Source organism: Triticum urartu, chromosome 1A (genome assembly GCF_056163025.1).
Source record: "Triticum urartu cultivar PI428250 chromosome 1A, HENAU_Tu73, whole genome shotgun sequence".
NCBI classification, from domain to species: Eukaryota; Viridiplantae; Streptophyta; class Magnoliopsida; order Poales; family Poaceae; genus Triticum; species Triticum urartu.
In genome coordinates this window covers 299,266,860-299,283,353 of record NC_141873.1, presented here as the reverse complement: position 1 = coordinate 299,283,353, position 16,494 = coordinate 299,266,860, and the positions used below count along the sequence as shown (strand labels likewise).

The 16,494-nt window shown below is 46.6% G+C and overlaps 3 protein-coding genes across 3 annotated transcripts; 1 reads left to right on the top strand and 2 right to left on the bottom strand.

The window, feature by feature from the left end:
* Window positions 1-6,582: 6,582 nt before the first annotated feature.
* Window positions 6,583-8,097, bottom strand: LOC147990941 (uncharacterized). Its single transcript, XM_087534148.1, has 3 exons — window positions 7,802-8,097; window positions 7,555-7,695; window positions 6,583-7,102 (listed from the first exon to the last, which is right to left on the bottom strand). The coding sequence occupies exons 1-3, from the start codon at window positions 7,880-7,882 to the stop codon at window positions 6,635-6,637; spliced, it is 690 nt and encodes a 229-aa protein (XP_087390274.1). The 5' UTR covers window positions 7,883-8,097; the 3' UTR covers window positions 6,583-6,634.
* A 1,050-nt stretch (window positions 8,098-9,147) lies between these two features.
* LOC125508809 (thioredoxin-like protein YLS8) lies at window positions 9,148-10,814 on the bottom strand. Its single transcript, XM_048673604.2, has 2 exons — window positions 10,478-10,814; window positions 9,148-9,686 (listed from the first exon to the last, which is right to left on the bottom strand). Exons 1-2 carry the CDS (start codon window positions 10,595-10,597, stop codon window positions 9,378-9,380), a joined length of 429 nt encoding a protein of 142 aa, XP_048529561.1. The 5' UTR covers window positions 10,598-10,814; the 3' UTR covers window positions 9,148-9,377.
* Window positions 10,815-13,132: 2,318 nt separating this feature from the next.
* On the top strand, window positions 13,133-15,444 carry LOC125532702 (uncharacterized). The gene is made up of 2 exons (XM_048696658.2): window positions 13,133-13,440; window positions 14,313-15,444. The coding sequence occupies exons 1-2, from the start codon at window positions 13,279-13,281 to the stop codon at window positions 15,216-15,218; spliced, it is 1,068 nt and encodes a 355-aa protein (XP_048552615.1). The 5' UTR covers window positions 13,133-13,278; the 3' UTR covers window positions 15,219-15,444.
* Window positions 15,445-16,494: the final 1,050 nt, after the last annotated feature.

The following is a 16,494-nucleotide window of genomic DNA, read 5'->3' as shown; positions in this document are numbered from 1 at the left end:
TTATGAACTGTGGTTTGGCAAGAAACCAAAGTTGTCGTTTCTGAAAGTTTGGGGCTGCGATGCTTATGTGAAAAAGCTTCAACCTGATAAGCTCAAACCCAAATTGGAGAAATGTGTCTTCATAGGATATCCAAAGGAAACTGTTGGGTACACCTTCTATCACAGATCCGAAGGCAAGACATTCGTTGCTAAGAATGGATCCTTTCTAGAGAAGGAGTTTCTCTCGAAAGAAGTGAGTGGGAGGAAAGTAGAACTTGATGAGGTAACTACACATGCTCCTCTATTGGAAAGTAGTTCATCACAGAAACCGGTTTCTGTGACACCTACACCAATTAGTGAGGAAGTTAATGATGATGATCATGGAACTTCGGATCAAGTTACTACTGATCCTCATAGATCAACCAGAGTAAGATCTGCACCAGAGTGGTACGGTAATCCTGTTCTGGAAGTCATGCTACTAGATCATGATGAACCTACGAACTATAAAGAAGCGATGGTGAGCTCAGATTACGCAAAATGGCTTGAGGCCATGAAATCTGAGATGGGATCCATGTATGAGAACAAAGTATGGACTTTGGTTGACTTGCCCGATGATCGGCAAGCAATTGAAAATAAATGGATCTTCAAGAAGAAGACTGACGCTGGCGGTAATGTTACTGTCTATAAAGCTCGACTTGTTGCAAAAGGTTTTCGACAAGTTCAAGGGATTGACTACGATGAGACCTTCTCACTGTAGCGATGCTTAAGTCTGTCCGAATCATGTTAGCAATTGCCGCATTTTATGATTATGAAATTTGGCAAATGGATGTCAAAACTGCATTCCTGAATGGATTTCTGGAAGAAGAGTTGTATATGATGCAACCAGAAGGTTTTGTCAATCCAAAGGGAGCTAACAAAGTGTGCAAGCTCCAGCGATCCATTTATGGACTGGTGCAAGCCTCTCGGAGTTGGAATAAACGCTTTGATAGTGTGATTAAAGCATTTGGTTTTATACAGACTTTTGGAGAAGCCTGTATTTACAAGAAAGTGATTGGGAGCTCTGTAGCATTTCTGATATTATATGTGGATGACCTATTGCTGATTGGAAATGATATAGAATTTCTGGATAGCATAAAGGGATACTTGAATAAGAGTTTTTCAATGAAAGACCTCGGTGAAGCTGCTTACATATTGGGCATTAAGATCTATAGAGATAGATCAAGACGCTTAATTGGACTTTCACAAAGCACATACCTTGACAAAGTTTTGAAGAAGTTTAAAATGGATCTAGCAAAGAAAGGGTTCTTGCCTGTGTTACATGGTGTGAAGTTGAGTAAGACTCAATGCCCAACCACTGCAGAAGATAGATATAAAATGAAAGATGTTCCTTATGCTTCAGCCATAGGCTCTATCATGTATGCAATGTTGTGTACTAGACCTGATGTGTGCCTTGTTATAAGTCTAGCAGGGAGGTACCAAAGTAATCCAGGAGTGGATCACTGGACAGTGGTCAAGAACATCCTGAAATACTTGAAAAGGACTAAGGATATGTTTCTCGTTTATGGAGGTGACAAAGAGCTCATCGTAAACGATTACGTTGATGCAAGCTTTACACTGATTCGGACGATTCTAAATCGCAAACTGGATACGTGTTTACATTGAACGGTGGAGCTGTCCGTTGGTGCAGTTCTAAACAAAGCGTTGTGGCGGGATCTACATGTGAAGCGGAGTACATAGCTGCTTCAGAAGCAGCAAATGAAGGAGTCTGGATGAAGGAGTTCATATCCGATCTAGGTGTCATACCTAGTGCATCGGGTCCAATAAAAATCTTTTGTGGCAATACTGGTGCAATTGCCTTGGCGAAGGAATCTAGATTTCACAAGAGAACCAAACACATCAAGAGACGCTTCAATTCCATCCGGGATGTTGCAGACCCGTTGACTAATCCTCTTCCACGAGCAAAACATGATCATCACCAAGGCTCCATGGGTGTTAGAATGATTACTGTGTAATCTAGATTATTGACTCTAGTGCAAGTGGGAGACTGAAGGAAATATGCCCTAGAGGCAATAATAAAGTTATTATTTATTTCCTTATATCATGATAAATGTTTATTATTCATGCTAGAATTGTATTAACCGGAAACATAATACATGTGTGAATACATAGGCAAACATATTGTCACTAGTATGCCTCTACTTGACTAGCCCGTTGATCAAAGATGGTTATGTTTCCTGACCATAGACATGAATTGTCATTTGATTAACGGGGTCACATCATTAGGAGAATGATGTGATTGACATGACCCATTCCGTTAGCTTACCACCCGATCGTTTAGTATGTTGCTATTGCTTTCTTCATGACTTATACATGTTCCTATGACTATGAGATTATGCAACTCCCGTTTACCGGAGGAACACTTTGTGTGCTACCAAACGTCACAACGTAATTGGGTGATTATAAATGTGCTCTACAGGTGTCTCCAAAGGTACTTGTTGGGTTGGCGTATTTCGATATTAGGATTTGTCACTCCGATTGTCGGAGAGGTATCTCTGGGCCCTCTCGGTAATGCACATCACTTAAGCCTTGCAAGCATTGCAACTAATGAGTTAGTTGCGAGATGATGTATTACAGAACGAGTAAAGAGACTTGCCGGTAACGAGATTGAACTAGGTATTGAGATACCGACGATCGAATCTCGGGCAAGTAACATACCGATGACAAAGGGAACAACGTAAGTTGTTGTGCGGTTTGACCGATAAAGATCTTCGTAGAATATGTGGGAGCCAATATGAGCATCCAGGTTCTGCTATTGTTTATTGACCGAAGTGAAGGAAATATGCCCTAGAGGCAATAATAAAGTTATTATTTATTTCCTTATATCATGATAAATGTTTATTATTCATGCTAGAATTGTATTAACCGGAAACATAATACATGTGTGAATACATAGACAAACAAAGTGTCACTAGTATGCCTCTACTTGACTAGCTCGTTAATCAAAGATGGTTATGTTTCCTAACCATGAACAATGAGTTGTTATTTGATTAACGGGATCACATCATTAAGTGAATGATCTGATTGACATGACCCATTCCATTAGCTTAGCACCCGATCGTTTAGTATGTTGCTATTGCTTTCTTCATGACTTATACATGTTCCTATAACTATGAGATTATGCAACTCCCGTTTACCGGAGGAACACTTTGGGTGCTACCAAACGTCACAACGTAACTGGGTGATTATAAAGGAGTACTACAGGTGTCTCCAAAGGTACATGTTGGGTTGGCGTATTTCGAGATTAGGTTTTGTCACTCCGATTGTCGGAGAGGTATCTCTGGGCCCTCTCGGTAATGCACATCACTTAAGCCTTGCAAGCATTGCAACTAATGAGTTAGTTGCGGGATGATGTATTACAGAACGAGTAAAGAGACTTGCCGGCAATGAGATTGAACTAGGTATTGGAATACCGACGATCGAATCTCGGGCAAGTAACATACCGATGACAAAGGGAACGACGTATGTTGTTATGCGGTCTGACTGATAAAGATCTTCGTAGAATATGTAGGAGCCAATATGGGCATCCAGGTCCCGCTATTGGTTATTGACCGGAGACGTGTCTCGGTCATGTCTACATTGTTCTCGAACCCGTAGGGTCCGCACGCTTAAGGTTACGATGACAGTTATATTATGAGTTTATGCATTTTGATGTACCGAAGGTTTTTCGGAGTCCCGGATGTGATCACGGACATGACGAGGAGTCTCGAAATGGTCGAGACATAAAGATTGATATATTGGAAGCCTATGTTTGGATATCGGAAGTGTTCCGGGTGAAATCGGGATTTTACCGGAGTACCGGGAGGTTACCGGAACCCCCCGGGAGCTATATGGGCCATGATGGGACTTAGTGGAAAAGAGAAGAGGCAGCCCCTCATGGGCCGCGCGCCCCTCCCCTCCCTTGGTCCTAATAGGACAAGGAGAGGGGGCCAGCCCCTCTCTCTCTTTTCCCCCCTCCGCGAATCCTATTCCAACTAGGATTGGGGGGAATCCTACTCCCAGAGGGAGTAGGACTCTCCTGGCGCGCCCTCCTTGGCCGGCCAGCCTCCCCCCTTTAGTCCTTTATATACGGAGGCAGGGGCACCCCAGAGACACACAAGTTGATCCACGTGATCTTTTCCTTAGCCGTGTGCGGCGCCCCCAGCCACCATAGTCCTCGATAATATTGTAGCGGAGTTTAGGCGAAGCCCTGCTGCAGTAGTACATCAAGATCGTCACCACGCCGTCGTGCTGACGGAACTCTTCCCCGACACTTTGCTGGATCGGAGTCCGGGGATCGTCATCGAGCTGAACGTGTGCTAAAACTCGGAGGTGCCGTAGTTTCGGTGCTTGATCGGTCAGGCCATGAAGACGTACGACTACATCAACCAAACGCTTCCGTTGTCGATCTACTAGGTATGTAGATCATAATCTCCCCTCTCGTTGCTATGCATCACATGATCTTGCGTGTGCGTAGGAAATTTTTTGAAATTACTACGTTCCCCAACACGGAGACGTGTCTCGGTCATGTCTACATAGTTCTCGAACCCGTAGGGTCCGCACGCTTAACGTTACGATGACAGTTATATTATGAGTTTATATGTTTTGATGTGCCGAAAATTGTTCGGAGTCCCAGATGTGATCAAGGACATGACGAGGAGTCTCGAAATGGTCGAGACATGAAGATTGATATATTGGAAGCCTATGTTTGGATGTCGGAAGTGTTCCGGGTGAAATCGGGATTTTACCGAAGTACCGGGAGGTTACCGGAACCCCCCGGGGGCTTAATGGGCCTACATGGGCCTTAGTGGAAATAGAGGGAAGCAAGGGGAGAGTGGGGCACCCCCCCCCAAGGCCCAAACCGAATTGGTTTAGGGCAAGGGGGCCGGGCCCCTCTTTCCTTCTTCCCCTCTCTCTTTCCTTCTCTCGAATCCTATTCCAACTAGGAAAGGGGGGAGTCCTACTCCCGGTGGGAGTAGGACTCCTCCTGGCGCGCCCTCTCCCTGGCCGGCCGCACCCCCCTTGCTCCTTTATATACGGGGGCAGGGGGACACCCCATATAGACAACAATTGATCAAGTTGATCTTTAGCCGTGTGCGGTGCCCCCTCCACCATAGTCCACCTCGATAATACTGTAGCGGTGCTTAGGCGAAGCCCTGCGTCGGTAGAACATCAACATCGTCACCAAGCCGTCGTGCTGACGAAACTCTCCCTCAACACTCGGCTGGATCGGAGTTCGAGGGACGTCATCGGGCCGAACGTGTGCTGAACTCGGAGGTGCCGTACGTTCGGTACTTGATCGGTCGGATCATGAAGACGTACGACTATATCAACCGCGTTGTGCTAACACTTCCGCTTTCGGTCTACGAGGGTACGTGGACAACACTCTCCCCTCTCGTTGCTACGCATCACCATGATCTTGCGTGTGCGTAGGATTTTTTTTTGAAATTACTACGTTCCCCAACATTCAGAACCTATGATGCCTATGTTGGCTTTGAACCATTATTGGCTGTGAGAACTTGTATGTTTATCTTAAATGTTGGCATGGATGGATGTGAGAACTTGACAATGTTGGCTGTCTTGGATGTTTATTTTATATGTTGCCTTTGGATGGACTAGATGTTTAGTTTGTTGGTTGTGATGCTGGTGATTCTGGTGATGATGATGCTTACTATGATTCTAGGGTCCCTCGGCGTCGAAAACCCCCAAAGTGAGTCTAGGGTCACTCGGCGTCGAAAACCCCCAAAGTGAGTCTAGGGTCACTCGGCGTCGAAAACCCCACCAAAGTGAGTCTAGGGTCACTCGGCGTCGAAAAACCCACCAAAGTGAGTCTAGGGTCACTCCGCGTCGAAAAACCCACCAAAGTGAGTCTAGGGTCACTCGGCGTCGAAAAACCCACCAAAGTGAGTCTAGGGTCACTAGGCATCGAAAAACCCACCAAAGTGAGTCTAGGGTCACTCGGCGTCGAAAACCCCAGCAAAGTGAGTCTAGGGTCACTCAGAAACCCACCAAAGTGAGTCTAGGGTCACTCGACGTCGAGAAACCCACCAAAGTGAGTATAGGGTCACTCGGCATCGAAAACCCCCAAAGTGAGTCTAGGGTCACTCGGCGTCAAGAAACCCACCAAAGTGAGTCTAGGGTCACTCGGCGTCGAAAAACCCCAAAGTGAGTCTAGGGTCACTCGGCGTCGATAAACCAAACCAAGTGAGTGTAGGGTCTCTCGTCATCGACAAAACCCACCAAAGTGAGTCTAGGGTCTCTCAGCATCGACAAAACCCACCAAAGTGAGTCTAGGGTCTCTCAGCATCGACAAAACTAGCAAGTGAGTCTAGGGTCTCTCGGCATTGACAAAACCAACCAACAACATCAGATTTAGCTTCAGCTTGGTCTGCTCCAACCAAGCGAGTCTACATAACTAGAAGATCCATACATAACCATAACTAATAAGTACCATATTACAGGATAGTGCTTAATGCTAAATAGGTACATTACATAACCATATTTCAGATATTACTAGATCATTCATCTAATAGTAGTCATTACATAACCATAATTATAGTACTCATCATCCCATAACCATGCTGGTGGTACTAATAAGCAGCATATTACATTATACTGCTCATTCATCTAAGATGGCCTTAATCCCATTCAGCTTCAGCTTGGTCTGCTCCACAACCTTCTCAAGCTCATCAATGTGGGCCTGTAACTTAATCTTCTCTTTAGCAAGCTTCAACTTCATGTTCCTAATGACATTGGCTTGAGCAACTGTCAGGTTCTTGAGCATGCCATACTTCTCCTGTAGCTTGCTCTCATCAGGTTTGTTCTGCATCTTACCTCTCTCCATCTGAGCCCTCTGCTCTTGGGCATCCAAGAGGCCGTTGACATCTTCAACCAACCTCTCATAACTTGCCTGCAGCTTGATCTTCTGTTGTGTCAGGTTGTGAACAACAAATGAGCTTTCCAGATTGTCCTCAATCTTGCTCCTTCTGCACTCTTCATACTTATCCCACAACTTGGTCAATGCATTCTCCATTGTAGCTGGCCAAATTGGATCAACCCATTCAACCAGCCCACAGTTTTTTCCCTCCTGTAATATTAGTGTTAAACATGTGTTACTTGTAACACAATGCTATAAAGTAACAAATGGTGTAAAGTGCTCACTAATCCACATGCTATAAAGTAACAAACAGTTATAAAGTAACACAATGAGTTAAAAAACAGGTATGAGGTAGCTATATGACACAGTGAGTTGAACAATTACAGTGCTCACTAATCCACATGCTATAAAGTAACAAGTCTCAATCAGTGCCCCCAACCCTATGCACATACTGGCATATAAACAATGACCTTACTAACCCACCACTATCACAGAAAATACATAACTAATTAACAACCTAACTAACATGGCAGATCTGCTGACAATAATGTGCATATGCTCACATATAAACAATTACCTCACTGAACAACTAGCACACCAGATCTGCTAACTATAAAGTTAGTACTAAATAATGACCAGATTAGCATAAATTTGGCACATACCTTCACAGTACAAGCAAGGAACCTCCTGCCAGTATGGATGCCCTGGAAAGCAACAAGCCTCTCTGCTGGCAGGGAGTGTTCATTGCACAAAACGTCAGGTTGAGTGCCCTCGAAATCGGAGTCATCCATGGTCTCAGGGATCTGGAGGTGCAAAGAAAAGGCAACAAAACTTCAAATCAAGGCTCAACAGAAAAATCCCCAAATCGCAACCCTAACCCTAACCCTAGCTTGAGCTCGAGCAACTCACCTTGATGATGCCCTCGTCCGAAGCTGAGTCGGCGTACTGGTGAGAGTTGTCGCTGCTGGCGTCATCAGACCAGGACACCATGGCGACGCAGCGGCGACGGCGGTCGGGGATGTGGGAGAGGGCGGCGGAGCAACGTTTAGTACAAAGAGAGAGTGAGGGCTGGGGGTGGGCCTGCACCGCTTCGGGGGTGTTTGACCCGCTCGGCTCGAACCGGTGCGCCAGCGGCGTGTAACACCGTCTAACGGCGTTGCCGTGTGAATAGTGCTGCCACGTTGACGGATGCGGGCCCCCCTTGTCATAAATGCACTTAAAACGGTTCAAACGAGCAAGCAGTGTTTTTTGCAAAAAAAATATGAAAAAAATTAGTGTTTTTTAGCACAATTTCGTAAAACAAAATTATATGGTTCAAGAGATAAATTACGAATACAACTCTCCTGTGTGGTTCAATGAATACAACTCTCTTATATGGTTCAAGAGATAAATTACGAATACAACTCTCCTGTATGGTTCAAGAGATAAATTACTAGGTCGTGATCAGTACAACTACGAGCTACGATATTCACCTTTCTCCGTTAAATTGGAGCTTTGTGAATCGACAACACAATCAAGCCTAATTAACAGTATTGCATACGCTCACGTGTAGGCAATCTTGAGCAAAAGAGAACAGTCAATAATTATTAGCACGGCAGATCAATGCTTCAGGAACCCATGGCGACATGTGCTCTAGATGAAACACAATCTCAGCGAGGTGTTACCAACATGAAGATTCCTGTGGTGTTAAAAACACACACATGAAGATTCCAGTGCGTGGAATCAATCTACAAGAACGTTCATCAAAAAAGAACGGAAATGTTAACTGCCTAGTGTTAGTATGTGGCAACTTCTAAAGTTATGAAATCATGGCAACTACATTAGATCAGACCATACATGGCAACTGCAGTTGAGCAACCATGACAACTGCAGTTGTCCGACATGGCAACCGTAGTTCAGCGACATGGCAACTGCAGATAACCGAACATGGACGAGGGTCTGGACCATGTCAACTACGGGCGCGCGGTGGGCGTCACGCGTCGCGTGCGGGACCAGAAAGGTACGAGGCCTGACATACGGGCATGTGAACGTTATCAACTTCGCCCACACGCACGCATGTGAGAGGGTTCAGGAGGGAAAAAAAGATGTATATGGACATTAGTTGTTTTGCCCACACATAGGTGTGTGGGCTGGTTGCTGTCCATGCCACACGAGACGTGTGGCACAACTATCCGATACACCACACGTGTGGCAATCATCGGAACCCAAAAAGAAAGGAAGAATCAAAACACAAAATAGGATTCAGCAACACAAAATAAAGGAGTACTAGTTTTATTGGTCATACCCATGCCAACATATTCTGTGTCGAGCATTTCGAACAATCATCAAGGATTTTACAGATGCTTATGAGATGCCAAGATACAACACTGGATAAGCTGGCATACTTCACAGTTCGCATCAATGGTCACCGGCCTAACCGGTGATCAGACATTTTACCAGACAGAATACGCTAGAAATAGCACATGAGCAGCCAGACACAAGTGGCTTAGTAACGGTACTTGGTGGAGTAATCCTTTGGAGCAATCACCAGACCACGGCCCTTCCGGGCTCCCCTGTACACAGTCTCCACAATGTCGACGAACTCTTGCTTGTCTTTCATGGCCCAGTTGATCTTGTTGTTGTTTCCTGTCCCAAGATCAATCATGATGTGCTTGTTCCGGAAGAAGAACATCACCGTGGACGGGTCATACAACTCGTACATGGTGTTGAAATCAGGAACCTCGGTGATGTCAACAAGGTAGATCACTGCAAAGTTCTTTATGGTCTCAGCCACACCTGATAGCACTTCATCCATCTGGACATGAACAAGCAGCGAGTCAGAATGGATTCAATAAGGTGGATTAGCAGAAACTGCAATCAATAACAGACAATGGTTATTTTATTTTTTGCATGAAACATCAAAACAAGTTGCTCATGGACCTCCACAGCTCAACTTTGTCAGGGTTGTGCTGTCAGGTTACTCAGGTATAGGACAGGTCATAGTGCTTTTGTTTTCAGTTTTGTTTAGAAAACTTGTGCACCACATCCCATGCACTTCTGCTCTTGCTGTAGAGACTAAAGAGGCTATGAGCTGCAGGCCCATTCACTAGCATGGACACTCGGACAGTACCTAGGGAACCACAGTTCTTATATTCTAATCCCTAAACCTTGTCTAAACTATCAGTATCCGTAAACCCAACCGTTCAAATTTCATGAATCCATGACCCCGACAACCAAATCCAATATCGACTCCAAACAATTGATCCAGCGTAAGTCCAGACACAACGTCCATGTGTTTTTTGAGGCTTTGACGAGGAAAATGCTGATGGCACGTTCACTAGGATGGACAGTTGGAGAGTGCCTAGGAAGCCACAGTTCTTGTAAGTATCAGCAAGAGACTCGGATCTTGGGTGATTCTGATCCCTAAACCCTACCTAATCTATCAGTATCCGTAAACCCAATCAGCGAAATTTCACGAATCCATGACCCCTACAAGGCTACGACCAAATCCAATATCGACTCGACTCTAAACAATTCACCCGGCGTAAGTCCAGACGCAATCGATTACTGAAAGGTAGGGTTCGTCAGGGGATCGATGGCCCGTACCTGCATGCATGTCTCGTCCCAATCGTGGCCGAAGCGGATGATGACCAGCCTCTCCTCCTCGGCGAGGATGGCTTGGTCCACCGCCCATCCCGAGTGCAGGTGTGGCAGCAGGTAGGACATGTCCTCCTCGCGCTCGTCGCCGACGGCCCCCGCTGATCCGCGAGAAGATTTGGGGATTTCGAACCCTCAGAACGGGTAGCGAGCAGGCAGCAGAGGTGGAATGTGCGTGGAACGCAACACGGTGAGATTCGATCGAACTTTCTGGGAGACGGAAAGAGGGGGAGAGTTTCGACCTAACAGCCTAGAACACCATGGAAACTTCCGGAAACTGCGATTTGGGTATGCCGCGCCCGCGGTCCCATGGCCCAATTTAGGACTCGTGTTAGGAGGCCTGACTAGACCGCGGGAAGTAATAGGCTTTTGATATGTCGGCCCACTTAAGCTGAGCAGCTTTTATGTTATTGTAATTGTTATATACTACTTCCTCAGTCCCAAAATAAATGACCCGACTTTGTACTAAAGCTGAGTCACTTTTTTTTGGAACGGAGGGAGTATAAGCGTATTTTTTCTGTAAAAGGCCAAAGGCCATAAATTAATTAGCACAAACCCTTAAAAAATATCACAATCCTTACATAAATTAAAAAATACATCCAAATCTTCTTGGTTGCCCAAGTCTTCTTCTTCCTGAGGCTCCTTTGGACCTTCGTCTCAATCGAGCAAACATGTTTAAACATAGGAGCTTATAAAAAGCAACAACCGAAAAGTCGTCGATGTAGATCAAAAGATGTTGTCAACCTTGATGTGCGTAGCAAATCGTCGCCCCAAAGAACAAAACGGTAGAGAGGGCTTGTAGAATGCCCCAGTTCCGGCCAAATGGAGTCGGAGAACACACGCTCTCCGATTAGGCCAGACTGGCAAACCTTCGTGGTTCGGAACTGAAGCCAAGGGACCAAGATGTACAACCACATTGTTCACTCCGCAAGACAATTTGATCAAAACAAATGTACTAAAAAAATCCAGACCCGAAGAAGCAGATTTGAAGACACTATGTCTCCCGATGATACGAGTAAGCATCATCGAAACAAGGGCGAGGCTTGGAGACTATATTGCACGACCCGGAGAGGGGGAAATGACGGGCCCGATTGGTAGACGGGTCATGCCCGCATACCCACACCGACGTAGCCGACAGAGGAGATGGTGGCGAAGGAGAAACCCTAGCTTTAATTGTTACATACAAGTAGATGTTGGAAATGTGAGCAATTTACCGTATGATTTTATTAACAGAAACAGTAAATAAAATATGATTATTATAGTAGAGATGAAACAAGTCGTGCAATCTAGCAGAGTGAAGGCAAATAGCATTTGTACCGGTGTCTCAAAGAGGTGGGGTTTCGGCTCATTCCCCGCAACCCGCGGCACGCCGTGACGAGGCGTGGCAAAGCGGGCGGCGGAGGAGCACGCGTGAATGTCCCTCTTGTTCTCATGCTCATATATGTGGGAAACAACCTTCTTTATAAGGAGGTCCAACTCCTACCAAACTAGCAATGCACGAATGAGATGAGTGGGCCTTTAGAATTAATTAGGAATTCTGAAACTGATTGTTGGGCTGATCCAAAATAGATTAAAATTCCAGCAATAGATACGCGGTGGCTAAGCTTAAACTTTTTTAAAAAAATAGTAGCATACTAGTGTAAACCCTGTGCTTTGCTGCGGGTATCATTAAAGGGTTTTAGTAAATTTATTTTAAAATATGCATGTACAAGTTCACATTTTTTTAAGTATGGACTTGCGAAGTTCAAGTGCAAACTAAAATGTCAATTTTTTGTACATCAATTTTTTTGCCACAATTAAGGCAATTTTAATGGCCGCACTTTTGCGGAGTTATAAACTGATGACATATTAATCTAACAGTTATTATACTTCTTTACATTCTTTCTAATACTATCTTCATTTGTATAACTCTGTTTCAAGTCACACTTTGTAATGTTGTATGAACTTTATTTAGAAAATTACGAGCATTCACAATACCAAATCAATACCATTAGAATGAACATTTAATAATAATAAAATCGCTTCATATATATTTATTATTTTGATAGTTTGTACTACTATTTTTTTATAAACTTGGTCAAACCTCATTACGTTTGACTTAGGTCACAGCTAATACGTGTAGTAAATAAAAATGAAGGGAGTACATATTTTCATGAAGAGACATTTTTCACCAAGGGACGGACCTCTTTTCATTACGGGACGTGTATTTCTATGAAGAGACATCTTTTGACTATCCATAACAGACATCTTTTTCACTAAGGTGCGAGTATTTTCACAAATAGACATATTTTCACTTGGGGACATGTATTTTGGAGGTGCCTTTTAAGCAAATATCATGAGTACTGTTCTTTTTAAGGTGACATGTCTTAACATGAACCGTCGCATTAGGAGTCAGTTTTACAATAAATAGATATACTAGTATGCTACTATTTTTTCCCCCTCTAATAGAAGTCAGTTTTACATGTTGTTTCTAATAAATAGACATACTAAAAGATAGTTTCTCTAGATCTCCCCCCACCCCCCACCCCTCTAATTAGAAACGGCATCATGTGGGAGACAGCAGCAAAAATATCTTTTAGCCAAACACACATAATGTGTGATGTGAACCAACGCTAGGAATCATTATATCCCCTCTCCTCCCTCTCATCTTCAAAGTCATATAGCTCCCACTAATTAACCACATTGTCTGTGTTCACGCTCTCACTGCTTCACATCCTGAAAAACAACCACTCCGCATCCGCTTTGAGTCCATGAAATACTCCGATCCCGCAATGCCGATCTATGCGGCCATCAAGGTGGAAGAGGAAGACCAGGAGGGGGTTGCCATTGCCAACTTTGGTACGGCAGGCCAGGTGCGCGGCGGCCAACAGGACTGCATGGCCATCTTCAGGAACCCCGCTCCTCCCCCACAGGTTAGCAGTGCGATATTGTTTTATTTAAAATTTAAAATATAGTGCTATATCTTTTTCAACATGTTGCTGCACAGCGACATGGATTTGCATCTCGATTGTATTCCTCTTAACATGGTATAACTCCTAAGTTTTAAATTTGATTCGTTTCCTCCTCGCGTGAGCAGTTAGTTTTCATGTGTGTTTACGACATCTCGTATATGGTATGAAAACTATGGATTAGCTTCACATCACAGTGCTAGTTAGTACGGTATTCGTGCCTCTTCCGTAGCTAGAAGGTACAACTGTAAGGATGTCGAGAGGATTCTTTTTGCTTACATTTTATTTGTTTTTTCGCTTATTTTTCAGACTTGTGCATAGGTAATGTTTGGACCTTGATCGTTGCTTTATCTTTGAAAACCTGTTTCGAAACGATCCTTTGTTTCAGTTTGGGAGATTTTTTTTTGCGAATGCAGTTTGGGATTTTATCCATTATTGAAAGTATGGTTTTTAATTGCTTATTTATCTAGATGTGTTTTAGCAAAACTGTAATTTACACCCACAATGAATGTCATCGCATCAGATTTTAGTCACAAATGTTGATGCCAAATACATCGGGTAAGCTGTAGAGGAACTGTATAACCATATATCACATCTCTGGCTGGGACAGAAGTGAAATCAACTAAATGGGTGGAGAAACTCAACCTATCATGTTTTCCAGATTCAATTAATCCATAAGCTCGTACTACTAATGAATCATCTGCATCAGTTTGTATGTTTCATTATCTGTGAGTAGTTAATTTAGAGAAAAATGTCTCTGCAATCTGCTCTGCAATTTGTTCTGTCAAGATCTCTATTATTGTTCGCCTCAGATATTTTGTTTCCTCTTCATTCAGGTGCAGCCGCCGCGGCCACCTCCACCTGCACCTGCACAATGCCAGTGGAACAAGAGGCTGGCTACCGGACCGCCTCCAGGCTTCCCCGGCGTGTGCCAGCCGCCACAGAAGAGACACCAGTCTGGGCCGCAGCCACCGCACAGGCAGCACCAGGTGCAGCCACAACAGAGACAGTATCAGGCGCCGGCGCAGCAAGCACAGAGGCAGTATCAGGCGCCGCCGGCGCAGGCGCAGCAGGCGCAGAGGCAGTATCAGGCGCGGCCACCGCAGACGCAGCAGTACCAGGCGGCGGCGCCGCAGGCACAGCCACCGCAGAAGCAATACCCGCCACCACAGCCTAGGCGGCAGCAGGCGGCGCAAGGGCAGTCACTGCAACAGCAATACCAGGCGCAGCCGCGGCAGATGCAGTACCCGCCGGCGCCGACGCAAGCGCAATCACCGCAGATGCAATACCAGCAGCCGGAGCCTGCGCAAGCGCAAGCCCCGCAGATGCAGTACCAGCCGGCACCGACCCAAGCGCAACCACCGGGGATGCAGTACCAGCCGGCGCCGTCGCCGAGCGCGCGGCAGCACGCTCCCACACCTGCCGCTCAACACGCCCCGTCCAGCAGCAGGCCCCGACTTCAGCCGAGGGCGGCGGCCAAGCCGGCGTCCGCGTTCAAGAAGCCCTCCGTGGTGTGCGGCGTGTGCGACGTGCGGTGCATGACGGCGGTTCACCTCAAGCAGCACGAGAAGGGGAGGAAGCATCGGAACAAGGTGGGCTGCGCCGCCGGGGAGATGAACGTGTGGTGCGACGTCTGCTCCGTGACCCTGTTAACCAAGCTCAACGTCAAGGAGCACTACTCCGGCAAGCCGCATCTCCAGCGGGCCTCACGCTCCAGTGCCAAGGGCAACCGAGCAACCTGACATTGTCCATGCCACATTCCCACATGACAGTTTCACCAGGTTTTTTATTTTAATATTTTTCCTTCATGACTTGACGATACTATTATCCAGACTCCAGTGGTATCTGCAACTTTGAAATTGTGTCTTTTTAATACCAGTATATGTATAATAACTGTAATGCAGCACCCTAGTGACACGCTGACAACTAAATTTGCTACGTACTACTTGAATTCTGTAATGGATTTTATATATTGTGTGTGCGACTCTGTTTTATTCAGGTTTTTTTTCCACGTTATAATTTCACTGAGCTGATTAGGACTTTAATTTAGCAACCTGAAATTATGAATGGTTTGATGTGGCAGCTCTCTAATGCCAAACCTAGTCCACGGTGTAGTCGCAACCTCTTGCGTATTCACCACCGCCTTCACCATCATTGTCGTGAATGTCGTCACACACCGGATCATCGCTGATTGGAGGTCTCATACTCCTCCAATCTCCGATGCACGCGTGCGATCGGTCGATCTTATACATACCGGAGAGATGGTTGCTCGAGAATCTACCATTGAATTCCTATGTCATTACTCCTTTATAGCCGCGCCGGTGGCCACTCCAGCCCCCGCGGCCACCCACTGCCTCTCACCGGCCGCCTCCCCGGCCCTCGATGGACATCTCCCCTCCCCCTGGCGGCCAGCACCCGGTGCCGCGCTGGCTTGCCTCAAGACCCTCCTCCACTGGATCTAGCTCCGTGGCATCCTCCTACCGCGACGCCCTCCTTGCCTCCCCAGCCCCCTTTGCCGGCGACCTCCAGGCCAGCCCTCCGCCTCGCCGGCCCGGACCGCGGTCGAAGGTTCACCGCGTCGCCCCGCTGTTGGAGGAGCCATGGCAGGCGGCCCGGGACCACCGCCGAAAGCGTCCGCGGCAGCCTCGCCCCCGTCCGTGCCGCCCCCACTCCCTGGTCGGTGGCTGGTGCCCCCGCTGCCTCTTCCCTGGCCATCCGCTCGTGGAATGTCGCAAGGACATCCGTTGCCGGCGGTGCGGGTTCTTCGGTCACAAGGCACGGGCTTGCACCGTGCCCCGTGCCTCCCTCCCCCCGGCCAAGCGACCGCGCGCCGCGCCACCCTTCCCGGTGCCCAGCTTCAACGGTTCCGGCCTCGCCGTGTCCTCCGGGCAGGCCTCACCGTCCCCATCGCCGGTCCCCTCCCCGCGCCCCTCGTCGACGTCCTCGGGCGCGGCTCCGCCTTCGCGGCCGTCTTCCTTGCCCTTGCTCGCGGCGCCGTCCCCGCGACCCTTGTCATCT